Consider the following 20,393-nt stretch of genomic DNA (forward strand, 5'->3'; position numbering starts at 1 on the left):
CAATTATTATAAATAGTCTCACCTGAAATAGATGAGATGTTAATATAATTGAAAATGTTTAGAATCAAAGGGACAGTCCATAGTTTCAATATTCCATACTACTCCTCTTACATTCTTAGGTTTCTAGAGATAGAAATTGTGCCTAAATTCTTGGACCCTGATATGGTATGTATGGTGGGCAACTGGAATCTTGATTGCCAGTGTACAGTGAGCCTCTGAATTTTCTCCCATTCTTATGAAATGTGTGTGGTACTTTTCAGTATACTTCTGCTCTGACCTATGACGCCGTTCAAGTGATGACCGAAGCTTTTCGAAACCTACGGAAGCAGAGAATTGAAATCTCCCGAAGGGGGAATGCAGGAGACTGTCTGGCAAACCCAGCTGTGCCCTGGGGACAAGGGGTAGAAATAGAAAGGGCCCTCAAACAGGTCAGTCACTGAAAATGATTGTAATGTGACTTAATGATGGCCAGTATTTTTTCTTGCTGAATTAGTCATTCTCGTTTTATCCCTTCTGTTTTATAAAGAGGGAATATTATTTCCTAACTACACAAAGGTAGGTTGAAGAGCAGAAACCTAATAAGTGTCGTTTTCTTGACTTGCATCCTGGGAGAGTCATCTGGTCAACCACTCTGTATCTGGTGGAAGTGAATTTATAACTGTGCTCCTTTCCCATTTCCTCATTAGGTGCAGGTTGAAGGTCTCTCAGGAAATATCAAGTTTGACCAGAATGGAAAAAGAATAAATTATACAATTAACATCATGGAGCTCAAAACGAATGGGCCACGGAAGGTAAATCATTAGTGAATTGAAGGCATTCTCTCTGTGTGAGGAGGTGAGTTAGTGAACCCATCACCTCATCTTCCAGAATCCTGGAGACATATATTCACGTAGCTGGATTCAACAACTTCCAGAAACATATATTTTAAAATATGTTTTCTAAATAAACTCTATTTATTTCTGGTAAGTAACCCTGAAGTGTAATTTTAAGATATAATAAATAAAACTGTTATACTTTTTTTTTAGACAGAAGTAGAAAAAGAGTTTAATGAGAAGAAAAAGAACTGTTGCTGAAAGATTATGGTTCGGGAGACCAAACATAGCTGGTGCAAATGTGAATGTAACTGTTCAAGTCAACATTTTTTTTTCTTCTGTTATGGCTGAAATGCCATTGTTTGGATTTTATTTATGTTTCTATATGATCACTCCCACACAAATTACCCTTGGAGAGTATGAAAAGTGAACACGAAGAGACAAGCCATTTCTAAGAATTGTTTTTGTTTATTTTTGTAGTCTCTTTCTATTCCTGTTAGATTCACATGCATAAAAGGTACATCTCTGTTTAGAACAAGCCTAGTTAGTGTAGGAGTAATTTCAGATTCAAACATGGGTTTGAAAATAACTCAGTGCTTTGCCAGTAGGAAGGTCATATGTCCAGGTGCCCGCCTTCTGTACCCTTTTGCAGATCGGGTACTGGAGCGAAGTCGACAAAATGGTTGTTACTCTCACCGAACTCCCTTCTGGAAACGATACTTCTGGGCTTGAGAATAAGACTGTGGTCGTCACTACAATTTTGGTAATTAGCTACATATGCCTCTGTTTTACGTTATTTTTCTTAAGAAAAATATCTGTCAACTAGAATCGCTGCTTATATTTTAGGAGAATAACTGATACGGTGATGCTTTTGAATGTTTTAGTCATTCGCTGCATGCTTATTCTGTCAGAAGGACTCACAAACACGAGCTACAACACTCAGAATACGTCTTATCCTCGTCAAGACTGAACTTCAGCTTCACAGATAATTGGTAAACTGGTGCTCACACGGGTGGACACCTAGGGCAAGTCTGGAAGAGCCTTCCTTGTATTCCTCCCATGTTTTACCTTTCCACTCCCACACGATTCTGGGTCCATTCTGTCCTTACATTTGTTACCTGGTTTAATAATGTTGTCAACTTCTCTATATTTGTATGGAAAGGTGAACTCCTGAAAGACAAGGGTGATCTCCCTTCTTTTTAACTCTGAGTCTCAACACAGTAGTTGGCACATAGCTAGTGCTAAGTGAAAGTATATTGGATGGATGAGACAAAACTGAACTGGATCTTGAACGTCGAGGCTTTGGATAGATGGACGGCAGATGTCGATTATGACAAGAAGCTGTTGGGGAAATGAAATGGAGGAAATATGTGATTTTGCAGCAAAACAGTCTGATTTCATTTTACTAAGTTGTGATGTAGTGAATTTGTGAGATTCATTATGGTAACAATATTGAGAAGAAAACATAGGTTAATAAGGGATTTGGATAAGAACATTGGTTGGCACTTGGAAAAGTCTTAATAAATGTAAGCTAGACATTTGAGGATTTTTGCCTGAATCATGCCACTGAGAGGAGCTATCTCACTGAACCCCAAATATCCTCAGTGCCACATTCCAGTGGAGAAAATTTGGGGGCTGGTGTTGAGTCATGTTTTCATGTTTCCTTTTTATGGTGTTCATGGGGGGGGGGATTCTACTCCCTAGCTATCCGTGTAGCATAATTCTAGGGTATTCTATCTCATAGAGGAAGTGAGCTCTCAAGTCTGAGAGGGTAGAGTCCATACATCACTATGGCAACGACTCTTTGAGTCTGGGCATCACTGGTCATGGACCTGATTTCCACAAGAACCTTATCCTCGAACTCGTAGTGACACAGGGTTTTGGATGAATGCTGTTTCTTTGGAGTCAGGGTAGCCCTGACTTAGAATAAGAGAGTGGTGGATCCAGAGTTGACTAAAACAGATGTTAAACCACATTATTCCTCTCTAAATACTAGGATTACAAACACTACAAGGGGACATACTAACAGTTTGTGCTTTTGAGTCTCTTGTTTACTTTGGTATGGCCAGGTGCCAGCCATGTGCATGAAATACAATGAAAGATAGATGAGGACCTTTGATCAGAAGCATTATGCTTAATTTTTTCCCAGTCGTATTTTCCACTATCTGTATTCTACAACATCTCTGGCTTACAGGTAATAATTAAACCAGAAGATTTGAGTGGATGAGAGTAGATCAGTAACACAGTTGTTTTGATCAACTAGAGCACTTTCTTTCCATATAGGAATCTCCATATGTTATGATGAAGAAAAATCATGAAATGCTTGAAGGCAATGAGCGCTACGAGGGCTACTGTGTTGACCTGGCTGCAGAAATAGCCAAGCATTGTGGGTTCAAGTACAAGTTGACCATTGTTGGGGATGGCAAGTATGGGGCCAGGGATGCAGACACGAAAATTTGGAATGGGATGGTTGGAGAACTTGTATATGGGGTAAGTACTGCGCTTCTCAAAGATAAAGTCATTACGTTTGAACTCTTGTTGAGAGAATGCTTGCCTTCCATGCAAAGTACCAATGTCTGAGATTGTGGGTTTCCCACATTACTCTAGGAATGCTGTCTTATTTCCTTGTGCACATCTGAAGATGAAGGAGGAAGTCAGAAGCAAATATGCAGATGGAGACAGCATTTCACCTGTCTTGAAGCCTATGGGCCATATGCATTGTTCAAAGATTGCCAAGGCGTAGAGGCAGATGTAGCTATCATAATCAAGCCAGAAGGGTGTACTCTGTATTTATAAACAGGAGGGATATTTGGGGAACAAATTGCTTTTCTTCTGTTAAGTATTTACTGGGATTCCACCAGGGAAATAATGATTCCCATTTTCCTGATTTCCTTTCCTTCCCTTTGATCCAATAACGTAACCACGATTCCTTTCTGACCGTGACTCCTGGTTCTATTACTTTCCTTTGTTTCCCTTACAGAAAGCCGATATTGCAATTGCTCCATTAACCATCACCCTTGTGAGAGAGGAGGTGATCGATTTCTCAAAGCCCTTTATGAGCCTCGGGATATCAATCATGATCAAGAAGCCTCAGAAGTCCAAACCAGGAGTGTTTTCATTTCTTGATCCTTTAGCCTATGAGATTTGGATGTGCATTGTTTTTGCCTACATAGGGGTCAGTGTAGTCTTATTCCTGGTCAGCAGATTTAGCCCCTACGAGTGGCACACTGAGGAGTTTGAAGATGGAAGAGAAACACAAAGTAGTGAATCAACTAATGAATTTGGGATTTTTAATAGTCTCTGGTTTTCCTTGGGTGCCTTTATGCAGCAAGGATGCGATATTTCGCCAAGGTTGGTTACTCACCTGCTTCGACTTTGTGCATTTTAGGTCTCGAGTGGACATTCATGGTGTTTATGAATTCACTGTAAAGAAGTTAGCAGCCGCCGACTGCCTGTCCAAACAGTGTAAGACTCGTAAGGACAGACTCTTAGCATCGGCGTAAGCCTGTGAAATATTTGAGCAATGTTCTTTGGACGTTGATCCTATATTTCCCTGGTGAGATTATACACACCATGGAGAGGCTATAAAATGCATAAGGTTCCTTTCATTCCATGCCTTCTTGGAGGGGTACCGTGTTTTTGCTGCATATTCTCATTTTACAGTCATCTGTGTGTTGATCCACAGACCTGTATATGGGAAAATGGGCGACATTCCTTACTAACTACAAAAGCGACAAAACTTCATTTGCATACATCTCATCTCTCTCTCTTTTTTCTTTCCCCCCATTATTAGCTCATGGAAATGACATGAGAGAGATATTTATAAAATTTGGGTTTTTTTAAAAGGTTAGGTTGCTGGTTAAAAAGAATGTATGATAATATATTTTCCAAGTATCTAGAAATATATAGGTGGGTAATAATGATGGCTGATTGTTACAAACGCTTGTGCCATATTGAATAGTAATACACACACAGGATGGAATAAATTCATACATCTCTATTCTCATTATGATATTTTAATTCCTGCCCTAGAATGCCTAAATATAATGAATACATCACAAAACACACATTGCCTTTATTCATGTCACATACATGATTAAGAATGATAGCCATGTCTGGTTCTTCAGAGGAATAAATCATACTTTTCCTAATGTGATTGCTTTCACATTTAAAGCCTATATGATTATCGATCTACTGGCACATTTTAATTTGGGCTCAATTACCCTCCTTTGATTCTATGGGTATCTTAATAACAGAGGCAATGGCTTCTTAAATACTATTTAATTATTGTTAGTTTTTGAGCACTTTGGGGATAAGAAGTGACTAATTTCAAAAAACTATACGTGAAGCTCAAAATTTTGAATCTTCCGCGATCTTTTTTGTATACTCCACCCATCAAGATAAAGGGAATATATCATGTATGCAGAAATTATCAATGACTTAACTTCTCAGATAGCAGGGCACATTCTTATGAATTTTATGGAGCTGAACAATCTTAATTCCATCAAATTCCCTGTGGCTTCTCTATGGAACTGCACTAAATTAGAACTATATCAATGGTACTTGCATTGCATATATAGATATATAATTTTAATGTATAACATATAATAATTATTATTACATACTATATATATATATATAATTATGACCTCTGACAAAACATATAAGATTCATAGTTTCATCTCTATAGTTTACCTGATTGAACTTAAAGACATAAAGAGAAGTTTCTAATGATGAAGGAGGAAAATACTAACCAGATTGGAATCTCAGAGAACATTATGGCTCATAAATAATGAAGTGATTCATCTTTGGTAAGAAGGCTCCTGAAGTATGATGTTACCGTAGTCCTGAGATATCAGGCAGTTATCCTAGGGTTCCACAAACTGTGCTCTGCCTTTTGAATAAGCAGGAGAAGCATGTGAAAGTTCATTAGGACACAGGACATATTGACCTGGGTTCCCATCGATGGACCCGGGTTTGTTTGCCCCACTCCTCATGCATCAGGGCTCTGAAGGTAATTGTTTTGGCGTCCAGTGCTTGTCTAGGAGCAGAAAACATATTGACACATAGGAGCTGGAGCACAAGGGACATTTAACAACCTGTGTTTTCCCAGAGTCCACCATGACATAGTGACATTCCAATTTTCAACAAGCCTGCTTCCTAAAATATTATCTTTTTTCTTCACTTATGATTTCATTCATGAGTCATGACTCACTAAACTTTCACATGTAATCATTTTTATTTCCTGGTAAGATATATCAATTTTAGATAGCATATTTTTCCTTGTTATCATTTTTTTGGCCACAGAATATATATGAATAGATATATACGTATATATATAAGCAAAATTCACTTTATTAAAATTTTCAAGCATATGTATCTTTCACTTTATGGTATGTATGCATTTACCAATTGAACTACCTAATATTGGCAAATTCAAGGATTTTTTAAAAAATGAACCAAACTATCATTTTTTAGAATGTAATGATGGTAACTCTAGATTAGGAAAGAATAGAGCAGCTTAGTATCTAAAATAACTTAATAATAATGCATGAAATCCACAGATCACTTTAGAGATGCTCTTTAAATACTTTAAACGATATTTATCAACTTTTTCCAAGTAAAATATGATATGGAACGCTATTATTTATATGAATAGAACACATTTAAATTTTAATATAGAGTGGTTTATTGAAGTGAATTGGTCATTGCCTGAAATTAAGTTTAGAATATGTTAACTATAGTTTTGTGAAGACTAGGACCACAGAATTATGAGAGCAAAATGTTGTAAAGTTGACTCTTATTCTCCGGTTTTCTTCCTTTTTTTTTGTTTTTTTCCCGCAATATCCTTAAAGGATTCAAATGATTAAAAAATTGCATTCTTAAAATAATTATTTAATAGAGATTAAAAAGAAATGGCAGAATATGTGCATTTATTTGCTCCGTTAGTGCAGATACTGAGAGATGAAAGTTTTATTTTTAATTAGAAAAACATTTTTGTCTGTCACCATGAAACATAATATTGAATTTGCTCCTCTGCATAAAATTTCTCAGGAACTCATTCAGAATCATAATTGATCCTTTGAAAACACTTACAAGTAAATAATAAATTGCTCAAGAATTTTCTGTTTTGAATGATGCACAAGTCAAATAAATTTTGTGGGTTATCTCACACACTCTAAATAAACTGGCATATTTAATTAAATTTACAACTAGAACAGAATGACTTATAAAAATGATTCTCAAATATATTGCAAATAAACCTGAAATGTATAGTATCAAAATCAGTTACCATGCAATCAGTTTTGTTTTAAGGGCTGTGAGTAGTCAGGTACTGAATCTACCCTCTTCAGTATAGGGTACATGTCATATAATTATACCTTCCATTGTGATGGAACAAATAGTGAACATTTTGAGAGTGGCTGTGTCTACATAGGGTTTCTCCAAAATCAAAATGTATTTAATACCCTTTTCAGAATATAAGTAAGACTTGTTTAACTTTTTTCCATTCTATTATATTTGTTTCATTCTTTGCAACTCTTAGAGACTGGTAAAGGCTCTTAATTATATTATTTTTTTTTTCATTGCTTGCGTGCTCTCTCTCTTTTTCTCTTTTATTTTAGCTGCAGATGTTTTTATCTAAAAAATCTTTACTTTTAGCTTCACCCCTTTTCTTGACTGCTTGAGTAGTTTATTCTACAAATACGACCTAATAATTTGATGTAGTATCTATGTTTTATCAAAAATATTTCTTGTTATTAATTGTCAGGAGGTTTAGTTTAGGTCATAAATTGACACAGTTTCATGATTTAAATTTTTAGAAGTGTTACCTCTTCACTGTAGAAGGTTTAACTTTTAGGCATAACAGAGTTATGAACAAAAAAGAAAAAGTTATTATATTGGTGTGTTAATACTACTCAAATACCATTATATGTAGAACCCCACCAAATCTTAACAAATAATACCCTATATGTCTCTTTCTGTACCTACATGTTTACATTTATCTACCTAGGGTTTATCTACCAGTAAATTACTGGGAATCAATTAAGCTTTTGAAAAGTATTTTAAGTAAGAATTTATGGTCACAGAAATATTGTTATTATATTTCAAACTAGGAATTTATATCTTGGCAAGCTTTTACATGTCTAATTTGTTCTCCTTGAGTTTTCTTTTTTTTCTTAAGCCGGAGGCACAAAGGAACAGGGTCATATCTGTCCATGCCCTGAAGCATCAGATTTTTATTCATTAAGAATAATATTTTGTGTCATACTTTGTTTGTAGTATCACTATTTTCCATTTTTATCTTGTACTGTATCTAAAACCTATGTTTCTCCACACACAAAAAAAATACCTAATGAAATTTTGGACCTTTTTTGAGGGTTTTGGAACTTCATTGGCTGGATTAAAAGTAGGGTTTCTTCAGTGTTTAAAGCCACATCTATGGTACATACTCTTTTATTTTTAATATTTGATTTTGTTTGTCAACATTGTTCTGAGTTTTGCTATTGATCTTAGATTCTCTTGTTCGTTTACTTATGCCATGAGTGGATAAAGTAGTATGAGCATTGGATAGATTATTTGCACATTTCTTGAAATTGCTTGTTACAATGTTTCATACCATAAACTATTTGGCCATGATAACTATGAAAGAATCTCAGGAATCTGAAGTTCTGCCTCTGGCTGTCTCATCAAATCTAGCAAATCTGTACTCCTTGCCCAGAAGGTTTAATAATTTCAAGTTTCATCAACTAGCAGATATATTGAAAAGTATAAAGTTAAATATTCCCTTATAAATCGATATTTGCATAATACTGCTAACTTGTTTTCTTACGAGGTCATTCATTTCGCTTTACAAATCCATTTCGTACTTGTTATCAGATCCCTGTCTGGGCGCATTGTTGGAGGAGTTTGGTGGTTCTTTACCCTGATCATAATCTCCTCCTACACGGCTAACTTAGCTGCCTTCCTGACCGTAGAGAGGATGGTGTCTCCCATTGAAAGTGCGGAGGATCTTTCTAAGCAAACAGAAATTGCTTATGGAACGTTAGACTCTGGCTCCACTAAGGAATTTTTCAGGGTAAGAGATTCTGCTTCGTAACTTCTGATTTTGTTCTTGCAATTAAACTTTGTGCCCCCTTGCCCCTCCTCCCACGGTCTACACAAAGGTGCTGTGTGCAAGTAACTTCCATCCCTGTCTCTAATTCTATTTCTGTTGTTTTTTTTTTAATTTTTATTTTATATTGGACTATAGCTGATGTACAGTGTTGTGTTACTTTCAGTTGTACAGCAACTGATTCAGTTATACATATACATATAATCTATTCTTTTTCAAATTCTTTTCCCATTTAGCTTATTACAGAATATTAAGTAGAGTTCCCTGTGCTATACAGTAGGTCTCTGTTGGTTGTCTGTTTTATATATAGTAAAGAGTAGAGTGTATGTTAACCCCAACCTCCTAATTTATCCCCCCCGCCCTTTCCCCTTTGGTAACCATAAGTTTGTTTTCTATGTCTGTTTTTAACCTTGTCTCTACCCCCCTCCCTTCCCTACCCCTATACTTAGCACTATCTCTATCCTTTTGTTTGATTCTGACTCCTTTGGAGAAAAACACTTTGTTGCAAAGAAATCTAGTTTTTAAAAAAATTGATTGTCTTTTTGGAACAAAATTGAAACAAAGTATAGTTAAATTTAAGTGATTCTTTTTAAAAGAAAAGGATGTTGTATTTCGTTTTATGTTAAAGCATGACTTCCATCTATCTTACATAATTTATAGTTGAAAATTCACTTTCCAATCCGTTATGTTAATTCTAAGTCAGGAAACAGATTGTGTTCATATGTGGAAATTCCAAACTTTCTGTTAAACCCTCCAAGAAAAGGCTAACAAAGGCCTTCAACTTCTCGACTTTTAAAATGGGAATCATAATTACAATGTGTCTATTAAATGTATTTTAGTTTTTAAAAGATCTGTGGCCTTATTATGGTCTCTGTTTATGGGCACCAGTCCAGAGGCTGATGTTGGTATAACTTTCTTTCATTATACTATTATCTCTCTATAAGAACTCATTCTATGAAAATGCTTAAATATAGCATATAAACTTTGGTATTGACATTAAGCCAAATACGTGGCATATGATCATCTCTGATATCCATCTTTGAGTGTACCTAAGTTTGAGTGAGATCCAGGCCAGTTTACTTCTGAATTAGGGTTAGGACTTTCAACTTCCAGCTGAAGTAGTAGACTGTAATTTGAAGACTGTCTCCTTCTGTATTGCCACTGGTCTCTTTTCCAAATAACATCAGTTGTGCTCCAGATATCACGGGAGGAAAAAGTGGTGTTGTCAGACGGCTGACAACAGAAAATAACTTGGCTGTATGTGGGGTGGGCAGGACCTTGACTCCACTAGGTACCGCGACGTAAGCTGAGAGTGTGGTCCATCTGTCAGCGGGTACTTTGACTTTGATTATATGAACGTTGTAATGCAGATTTGTTACTAATGACAATTTACTGCTACTTCTGACAATAGTTGCAATACTCTTAATATAACACAGTGCTCTAGCCGGATCATAACAGTGAAGCTATTAAAATAAATTAGAATATCGCATGATTCTCAATTAGAAGTAGTTTGAAACATTTTTAAGTTGTTTGTGTCCCGATAGGGCTTGCTTTCATTTTACTGGTATATTTTATTGGTATTCCGCGCTCTTGAAGTAAATGAGACCTATGAATGAGGCAGAGACTTGTTAGATCATGGTTTACTTAGTGCTCCTTATATTGATTAAAATAACCTTAATTGTTTCCAGACACTGTCTGTTGAGAGTTACTCTCATTAGCTTGTTTGGACAAGAGGACCAACTGTTCTCAGCAACTGCACGTTCAGGATCTCAGAGCTTTTCAGTGTACCTGAACTCGATCACAGAAACACGTGCCTTAATCAGCGGGATGCCAAGATTTCATGATTAGAATATGCAAATTCCCCAGGAGACAGGGTGAGAAGGCTGTGTGACTCTGGGCAAAGGATACTGCTACTCTTGTGTTTCAGCTCAGTAACCCCATGGAGGCCATGGTCCCCATGTGCAGCACACACACACACACACACACACACCCGCGCGCGCGCGCGCACACACGCTGACATATCTGTGGGGTGCCATTCGCCTATATAGGATTGTGGTGCTTTCCTTCCCTAGAATAATAGAGAAGTGATGTGAGTATTTAGGCAACCTGATAACTTTTATGAGTATAGCTTCCCAAAGCAATTTCTTATGCATCGTCTCTGAATCTCACAGTATTTCTCTCTGATAGTTGGGGCGATCACTGTTGTTTGCGTGCTGTGCGTTATTAAATTTAAGCTCGGATAAATGTGAGGATTTGACCAAATGCTAGCAGGTAACAAGTGCGCTGAGACTTTTACTCCTAAAGAGTGCTTTCCGTACACTGTTTTTCCTTCCTTCCTCCGGATTTACTTCGCTGCTCTCATGCTCTGTTTCGGTCACCTCCGTGTTTGCTTGCGTCATGTTAGAGAAGTATAATGGTGGGAATCCAGACAGGGCCTCACGGTTCCTCTCAATATACCTTCATAAGGAATTGTTGACGCATGACCTTGGCTAGATCTCAGTGCCACAGCATAACAGTCAGCTTCTTATCTAAAGAAGGAAGGTGTGGGCTCAGAAGTACTTAAAAGCCACACTGTTGATTCTGTTTGTACCAGTGAAGGGAGGCTAATGGAACAGCACACATCGCCAAAGCGAATAGGAGCTTGCCTGTTAATTCCTCCATTAAAGCATGGCATGGCTGTGATTTGGGAAAGTATGTACAAAAGGTATGTTTCTTTAACAGTTGGATTCAGTAAAAAGGTGCTGCTAAATTGAGTAATTTTGAATAGTTTTTCTAACTGTATTAATGTTGGATAATTGGGTACCACGGTGACAATAGTGAGGGCAATCTTAATTTTGCTTCTGACTCTCAGAGGTGTTTTCAGGGGTACTCTGGCTTTGCAGTAGCCATCGCATCTCATACCTTTCCCCACAGAGTTTATTGCTTTAGTATATGGAAATTGGATAACAAGTTCCCTTTTGTAAAAAAAAAGAATTTCTCTTTATAGAGTGTTATTCCAAACGTATTGGATGAGATGAAGCTAACTCATAGACATTATAAAGGCAAAATATAATTGACATTCTTTTCCCCTTAAAACCTAGGTTATATACTACAATCTGTCTACTGGCGGTAGTCTGGTTGAATTTCTAAGCTTACGGTGGAAAGAGGTGCAAAGGAAACGCTCCTTTGCTTCTGTTCCTAAAATTAACATTCACCACACACTTGGGACGTCCTCTCTCTCAACTGTCCTTTAACCTTAGGGGCGTCTGGGGCTCCTGGAAGGTGGGTGCAGGACAGAGTGAGCGATGGGAGATCGGCCATCGTGGTGCCCGGTCCTCCAGGAGTGGGGATGCAGAGGGAGTGGGCTGGCCCCAGACTGAGGACAGCTTCTGTGCCTTTTGTTCTCTGGCTGTCTCTTATGTTTAATACTTAACTCTCATGCCCGAGACAGCTAACTACACGTGGAAGACACAGCTTTTACCAGTTGCTAATACTTAACGTTCTAACAGTTATCTTATGTTTCCTAATATGGCTTAATTTGGCTTTACTGATAGCTTTTCGTTTCTTATGCTGCTTATGAAGAGGGGTTTTATCATTTATATTATTTTAAACTTTCTACTAGCACAGTGTCTATCAAGTCAACTTTCTGATTTTATCACAGCAAGAGCTTTGGATTTAGCCTTTGGAGAAACTGATTTGAGAAGGTAGTCACTGTCTGAATTTTAAAGATGTATAACTAGCTAAAAGATGGAAAAATAACTTGTTTAAGACCATTTAGAGATTAAAGGGCCAGTTTTAAAACAGAATTCGGAGTTCTGAGAGCCTAGTGTTTTGTCTCAGTATTAACTAATGTTTCCTAAAGATACATCTTTGAAGGGATGAAAACATCTTATATCAAATTATAAGAAGAATATTTCATCTCACTTATAGGAATCTGTTTTGTCATCGTAAGATGATAATTACTCAATTTAAATCTAAAGATTTTTTAGATCACATTTCAGGTACATAATTTAATAATTATGGGTTACATTAATATTGTTTTAGGGAAGTCAGCGTGGGTGCATTAGTTTTAGAATTCCAATTTAAGCTGTAAATTTTCTAATTTAAAAATCTATATGTTCTTTAAGTGATAATCAGTAAAACGAATATGAATGGAATATTTACTTTGTTGTGCTAGAGAGAGTAAATAGGGGACAATCTTGTAACCAACGAGAGGTGCGAGGAAATAGACCCTGCATCTTCCTTTTCCAGAGTTTTCTGCTCACGGAACCCGTGTACATCCTCGTATAGAGTGAATGATAAAGTCTGACTCATTTTGGATGCTGGTCTTGCCTAATTATAGCCTCACTGTAACACACCTATAATTAAGAAAGAATTAGGCTATCAATTATACACCACTATTTTTAGACTTTCACATTTTGATAATTTCTTCTCTCAATAAAAGAGGGCAGATCTTGAATTAGATGAGCAGAAGATGATTTTATAAGAACTATGTGCATTATGTTCCTACAGAAACTTCGATGTGGGGAATAGAAAATGGCTTTATAAATAAACCTATCATTGGCCTGTCAATCCATGAAACAAAAAGTAGTAACTTGCAAAAACGAATTACTTCATTCCTGTCCTAAATCCCACACTGCAATCTGTATATCTTACTCAGTGTGTCTCTGAGTAAGTGATCTCCTTTAATCATGCTGGAATTGGAAGGAAGAGATTCTAAAATATGGTCAAAATAAAGGTATTTCCCTTCTCATTAAATGAAGTCGATTATGCCCTTCTCAGAAGAGTGATTTAGTCAGATAATAATCCATAATAATCCATATTGTTATCCAGAACTGTAGACTTTTCACAGAGTTTCCAGAGAGGATAAATGATAGATAAATACATAGTATTAATGCAGGTGTGCCTTACCTGACTGAAAAGACTGGTTTGAAATTTTCCTTTACCATATAATAACCACAAATACAAGAGAATTACAATAATTTATCCTTTTAAAGGCAGCAACCTTTTTTTTTTTCCAATTCCTTCTCTAGCATAAAATACACTTATTTATGTTCATATATAAAATATTGATTGCAGTATATTTGTAAATAAAAATGTTTTAGTCATTATAGCAGCTTCCTTGTAGAGCTGTATTAAGTGCTATTTCATTATAGTTAACATTTTGTTCCACTTATCGCTTGTGTTTAGCAATAATGCAAGCATGATTTCCTTACTGATATTTTATAGAACAGATTTCACTAATTTGTGGTGGTTCTCTATACTTATTTATTTCTGGTATAGCTAAAGATCTTTCTGCCATATTTTCCTATATACCACCTATTTCTGTGTGGGTAGAAATATGTATATATACCTAGCTTTGTATATATAAATGTACAAATACATACACATATTTCTTAGCTTTAAATACATGAATACATATACATACATATATTATATCTTTCAAATATTATGGAGATGAAGTGGGTATAGTTGACTATATGTATGTTACTAATATCAAAATAGACCCTTTACAGATCTTTCAGTCATGCTTAACTCTTTAAATAGTTTCTAAAACACTCAGTACTAAATCAATGCTGAATGTGAATAAATTAGCAACAAACAGCACTAAATGGATATGTTCTAAGTCTCTCTGATGTGGTTAGTCATATTATTACAGATTTTTCTTCCTTAGTTTTTTGGGGAGCTTGATTCGTCATGAAAGTCTGCACAGCTGACAATTCTGCATGTCCAAGACTTCTCTAGATAATCCAGGACAAGTTCAAATCATTTGCTCCCTGCTTGGCAGTTTTCTTTCTCTGGCATTTTAAATGTTCTCACCATTCCACACAGTGTCTGAGGACAGTATTCAATTTTTTTTTTTTTTTTAGTGATCATATTTTTAATGCAGTATGATGTATAAAGCGCCCAGATCTTAAGTGACAGCTCAGTGAATTTTTACATATATGTGCACCCATATAACCATCACTTAGATCAGGAGGAGGCTCCTGGTCCACACTCAGATGTAGCCACTGTTCTGACTTCTGTCACCAAAGTATTCTACTGTTGTCTGTTCTTGCCCTTCCTGTAAAGGGAATTATACAGTCCGTAGTCTTCGTGTCTGGTTTTATTTGATCATCATAATGTCTGTGAAATTCACTTATGTTGTTGCATGTAACAATAACAATAGTTTGCTCTTTTTTTATTGCTCTGTTGTATTCCACCAGATAAGTATATTATAATTGATCCATTCTACCATTGGTGGACATTTGGGCTGCGTATAATTTTTGGCTTTTATGTCTAAAGCTGCCGTGAACATTCCTGTACATATCTTTCAGTGCACACATGCACTCATTTCTCCTGGGTTTATACATAAGAATAAAACTACTAAATTATAGGATGGATGCATATTTAGCTGTGGAAGATATTGCCAAATAGTTTTCAATAGCGGTTGTAACAATTTAGACTCCCAGCAACAATGTATGTGAGTTCCAGATGCTCTACCTCCTCAGAAGTACTAGGTACCATGAGCCTTATTAGTTTTAGCCATTCTGACAAGTGTGTATTTCCTTGTGGTTTTATCCATTATGGTGAGTGTGTATTTTACTGTGGTTTTAATATGCATCTATCTGAGAAGTAATGATATATGGAATACCTTTTTATATCTTTATTAACCATTTGGAAATTTTCACTTGTTAAGTGCCTGTTCAAGTCACTTGCTCATATTTATTGGGTTGTCTGTCTTTTTCCTATTGATTTGCTGGGCTTCTTTATATTTTAATGATATGAGTTTTCGGTCTCATGTATTATTATACACACCTTCTCTTTGGTTTGCTTTTCCACTTTCCAAATGGTGACCTCTGAAGACCAGAAAGCACTAATTTTTATGAAGTCCAATATACCAATCTTTTCTTTTGTGGTTAAGGATTTTTGTGTCCTGTTTAATAAATCTTTGCCCCAATATTATGAAGATGTTCTTAACTTCTACTAAAAGCTTGTTTTACCATTCACATTAGGCATACAATCCATATAGCACTGATATTTGATACGGTGTGAGACAGTAGCCAAAGTTCATTTATTTCTTTTTTAACAACTTTATTGGAGTTTAATTGCTTTACAGTGGTGTGTCAGTTTCTGCTTTATAACAAAGTGAATCAGTTATACATATACATATATCCCCATGTCCCCTCCCTCTTGTGTCTCCCTCCCACCCTCCCTATCCCACCGCTCTGGGTGGTCACAAAGCACCGAGCTGATCTCCCTGTGCTATGCGGCTGCTTCCCACTAGCTATCTATTTTACATTTGGTAGTGTATATATGTCCATGCCACTCTCTCACTTCGTCCCAGCTTGCCCCTCCCCCTCCCCGTGTCCTCAAGTCCATTCTCTACGTTTGCGTCTTTATTCCTGTCCCGCCCCTTGGTCCGTGAGAACCATTTTTTTTTTTAGATTCCATATGTATGTGTCAGCATACAGTATTTGTTTTTTCTCTTTCTGACTTACTTCACTCTGTATGACAGACTCTAGGTCCATCCACCTCTCTACAAATAACTCAATTTCATTTCTTTTTATGGTTGAGTAATATTCCATTGTATATATGTGCCACATCTTTATCCATTCATCTGTCGATGGACACGTAGGTTGCTTCCATGTCCCAGCTATTGTACATAGGGCTGCAGTGAACATTGTGGTACATGCCTCTTTTTGAATTATGGTTTTCTCAGGGTATATATGCCCAGTAGTGGGATTTCTGGGTCATATGGTAGTTCTGTTTTTAGTTTTTTAAGGAACCTCCATACCGTTCTCCATAGTGGCTGTATCAATTTACATTCGCACCAACAGTGCAAGAGGGTTCCCTTTTCTCCACACCCTCTCCAGCATTTATTGTTTGTAGATTTTTTTGATGATGGCCATTCTCACTGGCATGAGGTGATACCTCATTGTAGTTTTGATTTGCAGTTCTCTAATAATTAGTGATGTTGAGCATCTTTTCATGTGCCTCTTGGCCATCTGTATGTCTTCCTTGGTGAAACGTCTATTTAGGTCTTCCCCCCACTTTTTAAATGGATTGTTTGGTTTTTTTTTTTGATATTGAGCTCCATGAGCTGTTTGTATATTTTGGAGATTAACCCTTTGTCTGTTGTTTCATTGGCAAATATTTTCTCCCATTGTGAATGTTGTCTTTTCGTCTTGTTTATGGTTTCCTTTGGTGTGCAAAAAAGCTTTTAAGTTTAATTAGGTCCCATTTGTTAATTTTTGTTTTTATTTTTATTGAAGTATATGCAATTAATATACAGAAATCTGTTATTTTTCTCTGCACTAATAACAAACTATCAGAGAAATTAAGAAAAAAAATTTACAATTGTACCAGTAATAATAAAATACCTGGGAATAAATTTAACCACGGAAGTGAGGGTTGTCTTTTTGTCTTGTTTATGGTTTCCTTTGCTCTGCAAAAGCTTTTAAGTTTAATTAAGTCCCATTTGTTTATTTTTCTTTTTATTTCCATTACTCTAGGAGGTGGGTCAAAAAAGACCTTGCTGTGGTTTATGTCAAAGAGTGTTTTTCCTATGTTTTCCTCTAAGAGTTTTATAGTGTCTGGCCTTACATTTAGGTCTTTAATCCATTTTGAGTTTATTTTTGTGTATGGTGTTAGGGAGTGTTCTAATTTCATTCGTTTACATGTAGCTGTCCAGTTTTCCCAGCACCACTTATTGAAGAGGCTGTCTTTTCTCTATTGTATATTCTTGCCTCCTTTATCAAAAATAAGGTGACCATATGTGTGTGGGTTTATCTCTGGGCATTCTATCTTGTACCACTGATCTATATTTCTGTTTTTGTGCCAGTACCATACTGCCTTGATTACTGTAGCTTTGTGGTGTAGTTTGAAGTCATGGAGCCTGATTCCTCCAACTCTGTTTTTCTTTCTCAAGATTGCTTTGGCTATTCGGGGTCTTTTGTGTTTCCATACAAATTGTAAGATGTTTTGTTCTACTTCTGTGAAGAATGCCATTGGTAGTTTGATAGGGATTGCATTGAATCTGTAGATTGCTTTGGGTAGTATAGTCATTTTCACAATGTTGATTCTTCCAATCCAAGAACATGGTATATCTCTCTATCTGTTTGTATCATCTTTAATTTCTTTCATCAGTGTCTTATAGATTTCTGCTTACAGGTCTTTTGTCTTCTTAGGTAGGCTTACTCCTAGGTATTTCTTTCTTTTTGTTGCAATGGTAAATGGGAGTGTTTCCTTAATTTCTCTTTCAGATTTTTCATCGCTGGTGTATCGGAATGCAAGAGATTTCTGTGCATTAATTTTGTATTCTGCAACTTTACCAAATTCACTGATTAGCTCTAGTAGTTTTCTGGTAGCATCTTTAGGATTCTCTATGTGTAGTATCATGTCATCTGTAAATGACATGTAAAGGTGTTGTTCATCATTGTTTGTTTGCTCTTTAGTTCTTCTAGGTCCTTGTTAAACATTTCTTGTATTCTCTCCATTCTATTTCCAAGATTTTGGATCATCTTTACCATCATTACTCTGAATTCTTTTTCAGGTAGACTGCCTATTTCCTCTTCATTTGTTAGGTCTGGTGGGTTTTTACCTTGCTCCATCATGTGCTGTGTGTTTCTCTGTCTTCTCATTTTGCTTAACTTAGTGTGCTTGGGGTCTCCTTTTTGCAGCCTGCAGGTTCGTAGTTCCCGTTGTTTTTGGTGTCTTCCCCCAGTGGGTGGGGTTGGTTCAGTGGCTTGTGTAAACTTCCTGGTGGAGGGGACTGGTGCCTGTGCTCTGGTGGGTGGGGCTGTATCTTGTCCTTCTTGTGGGCAGGGCTCCGGCCGGTGGTGTGTTTTGGTGTGTGTGTGAACTTAGTATGACTTTAGGCAAGCTCTCTGCTAATGGGTGGAGGTGTGTTCCTGTCTTGCTTGGTGTTTGGCATGGGGCCTCAAGCACTGGAGCTTGCTGGCCTTTGGGTGGAGCTGCGTTGTAGTGTTGAGGCGAAGATCTCTGGGAGAGCTCTTGCTGATTGACATTACATGGGGCTGGGAGGTTTCTGGTGTTCCAGTGTCCTGGACTCGGCCCTCCCACCTCAGATGCTCAGGCCCAACACCTGGCTGGAGCACTAAGACCCTGCCAGCCTCATGGCTCATAATAAAAGGAAGAAAGAAAAAAAAAAAAAAAAACAAAGACAGAACCATAGGACAAATGATAAAAGCAAACCTAAACAGACAGAATCCTAGAAAGAAGCATACACATACTCACATAAAGGGAAAAAGGAAGAAAAAAAAATGTTATAGAGCAATCAAACCAATAAAGAAATCTACAATGATAATAAGTACTAAAAACTAATCTAAGATAAACATAAAACCAGAAACAAATTCAACACAGAAAGCAAACCCCAAGTCTACAGTTGCTTCTAAAGTCCACCTCCTCAATTTGGGATGATTCGTTGTCTATTCAGGTATTCCAGAGATGCAGGTACATCAAGTTGATTGTGGAGATTTAATCCGCTGCTCCTAAGGCTGCTGGGAGAGATTTCCCTTTCTCTTCTTTGTTCGCACAGCTCCCGGGGTTCAGCTTTGGATTCGGCCCCGCCTCTGCGTGTAGGTCGCCTGAGGGCGTCTGTTCTTCGCTCACACAGGACGGGGTTAAAGGAGCAGCTGCTTCGGGGACTCTGGCTCACTCAGGCGGGGGGAGGGAGCGGTACGGAGGAGGCGGGGCGAGCCTGCGGCGTCAGAGGCGTCGTGACATTGCAGCAGCATGAGGCACGCCGTGCGTTCTCCCAGGGAAGTTGTCCCCGGATCATGGGAGCCTGGCAGTGGCGGGCTGCACAGGCTTCCGGGAGGGCGGTGTGGAGAGTGACCTGTGCTCGCACACAGGCTTCTTGGTGGCGGCAGCAGCAGCCTTAGCGTCTCATTCCCGTCTCTGGGGTCCGCGCTGATAGCCGCAGCTTGCACCCCTCTCTGGACCTCGTTTAGGCGGCGCTCTGAATCCCCTCTCCTCACGCACCCCGAAACAATGGTCTCTTGCCTCTTAGGCAGGTCCAGACTTTTTCCGGGACTCCCTGCCGCCTAGCCGTGGCGCACTAGCCCCTTCAGGCTGTGTTCACGCCGCCAACCCCAGTCCTCTCCCTGCGATCCGACCGAAGCCCGAGCCTCAGCTCCCAGCCCCACCCGCCCTGGCGGGGGAGCAGACAAGCCTCTCGGGCTGGTGAGTGCTGGTCGGCACCAATCCTCTGTGCGGGAATCTCTCCGCTTTGCCCTCCGCACCCCTGTGGCTGCGCTCTCCTCCGCGGCTCCGAAGCTTCCCCCCTGCCCGTCCCCCCCATCTCCACAAGTGAAGGGGCCTCCTAGTGTGTGGAAGCTTTTCCTCCTTCACAGCTCCCTCCCAGAGATGCAGGTCCCGTCCCTATTCTTTTGTCTCTGTTTTTCCTTTTTCTTTTGCCCTACCCAGGTACGTGGGGAGTTTCTTGCGTTTTGGGAAGTCTGAGGTCTTCTGCCAACATTCAGTAG

The 20,393-nt window shown here is 38.0% G+C and overlaps 1 protein-coding gene across 2 annotated transcripts in view; it reads left to right on the forward strand.

Annotated features, from left to right (window-relative positions):
• The window catches only part of GRIA2 (glutamate ionotropic receptor AMPA type subunit 2), a 167,032-nt gene that overhangs the window by 122,200 nt on the left and 24,439 nt on the right, over positions 1-20,393 (forward strand). For both annotated transcript variants that reach the window (XM_068542018.1, XM_068542020.1), the window contains 6 exons: positions 261-428; positions 687-791; positions 1,465-1,575; positions 3,096-3,302; positions 3,793-4,163; positions 8,691-8,889. In XM_068542018.1, coding sequence (XP_068398119.1) covers positions 261-428; positions 687-791; positions 1,465-1,575; positions 3,096-3,302; positions 3,793-4,163; positions 8,691-8,889 — 1,161 coding nt within the window. The remainder of the gene's footprint in view (positions 1-260; positions 429-686; positions 792-1,464; positions 1,576-3,095; positions 3,303-3,792; positions 4,164-8,690; positions 8,890-20,393) is intronic.

This window comes from Eschrichtius robustus, chromosome 4 (assembly GCF_028021215.1).
Source record: "Eschrichtius robustus isolate mEscRob2 chromosome 4, mEscRob2.pri, whole genome shotgun sequence".
NCBI classification, from domain to species: Eukaryota; Metazoa; Chordata; class Mammalia; order Artiodactyla; family Eschrichtiidae; genus Eschrichtius; species Eschrichtius robustus.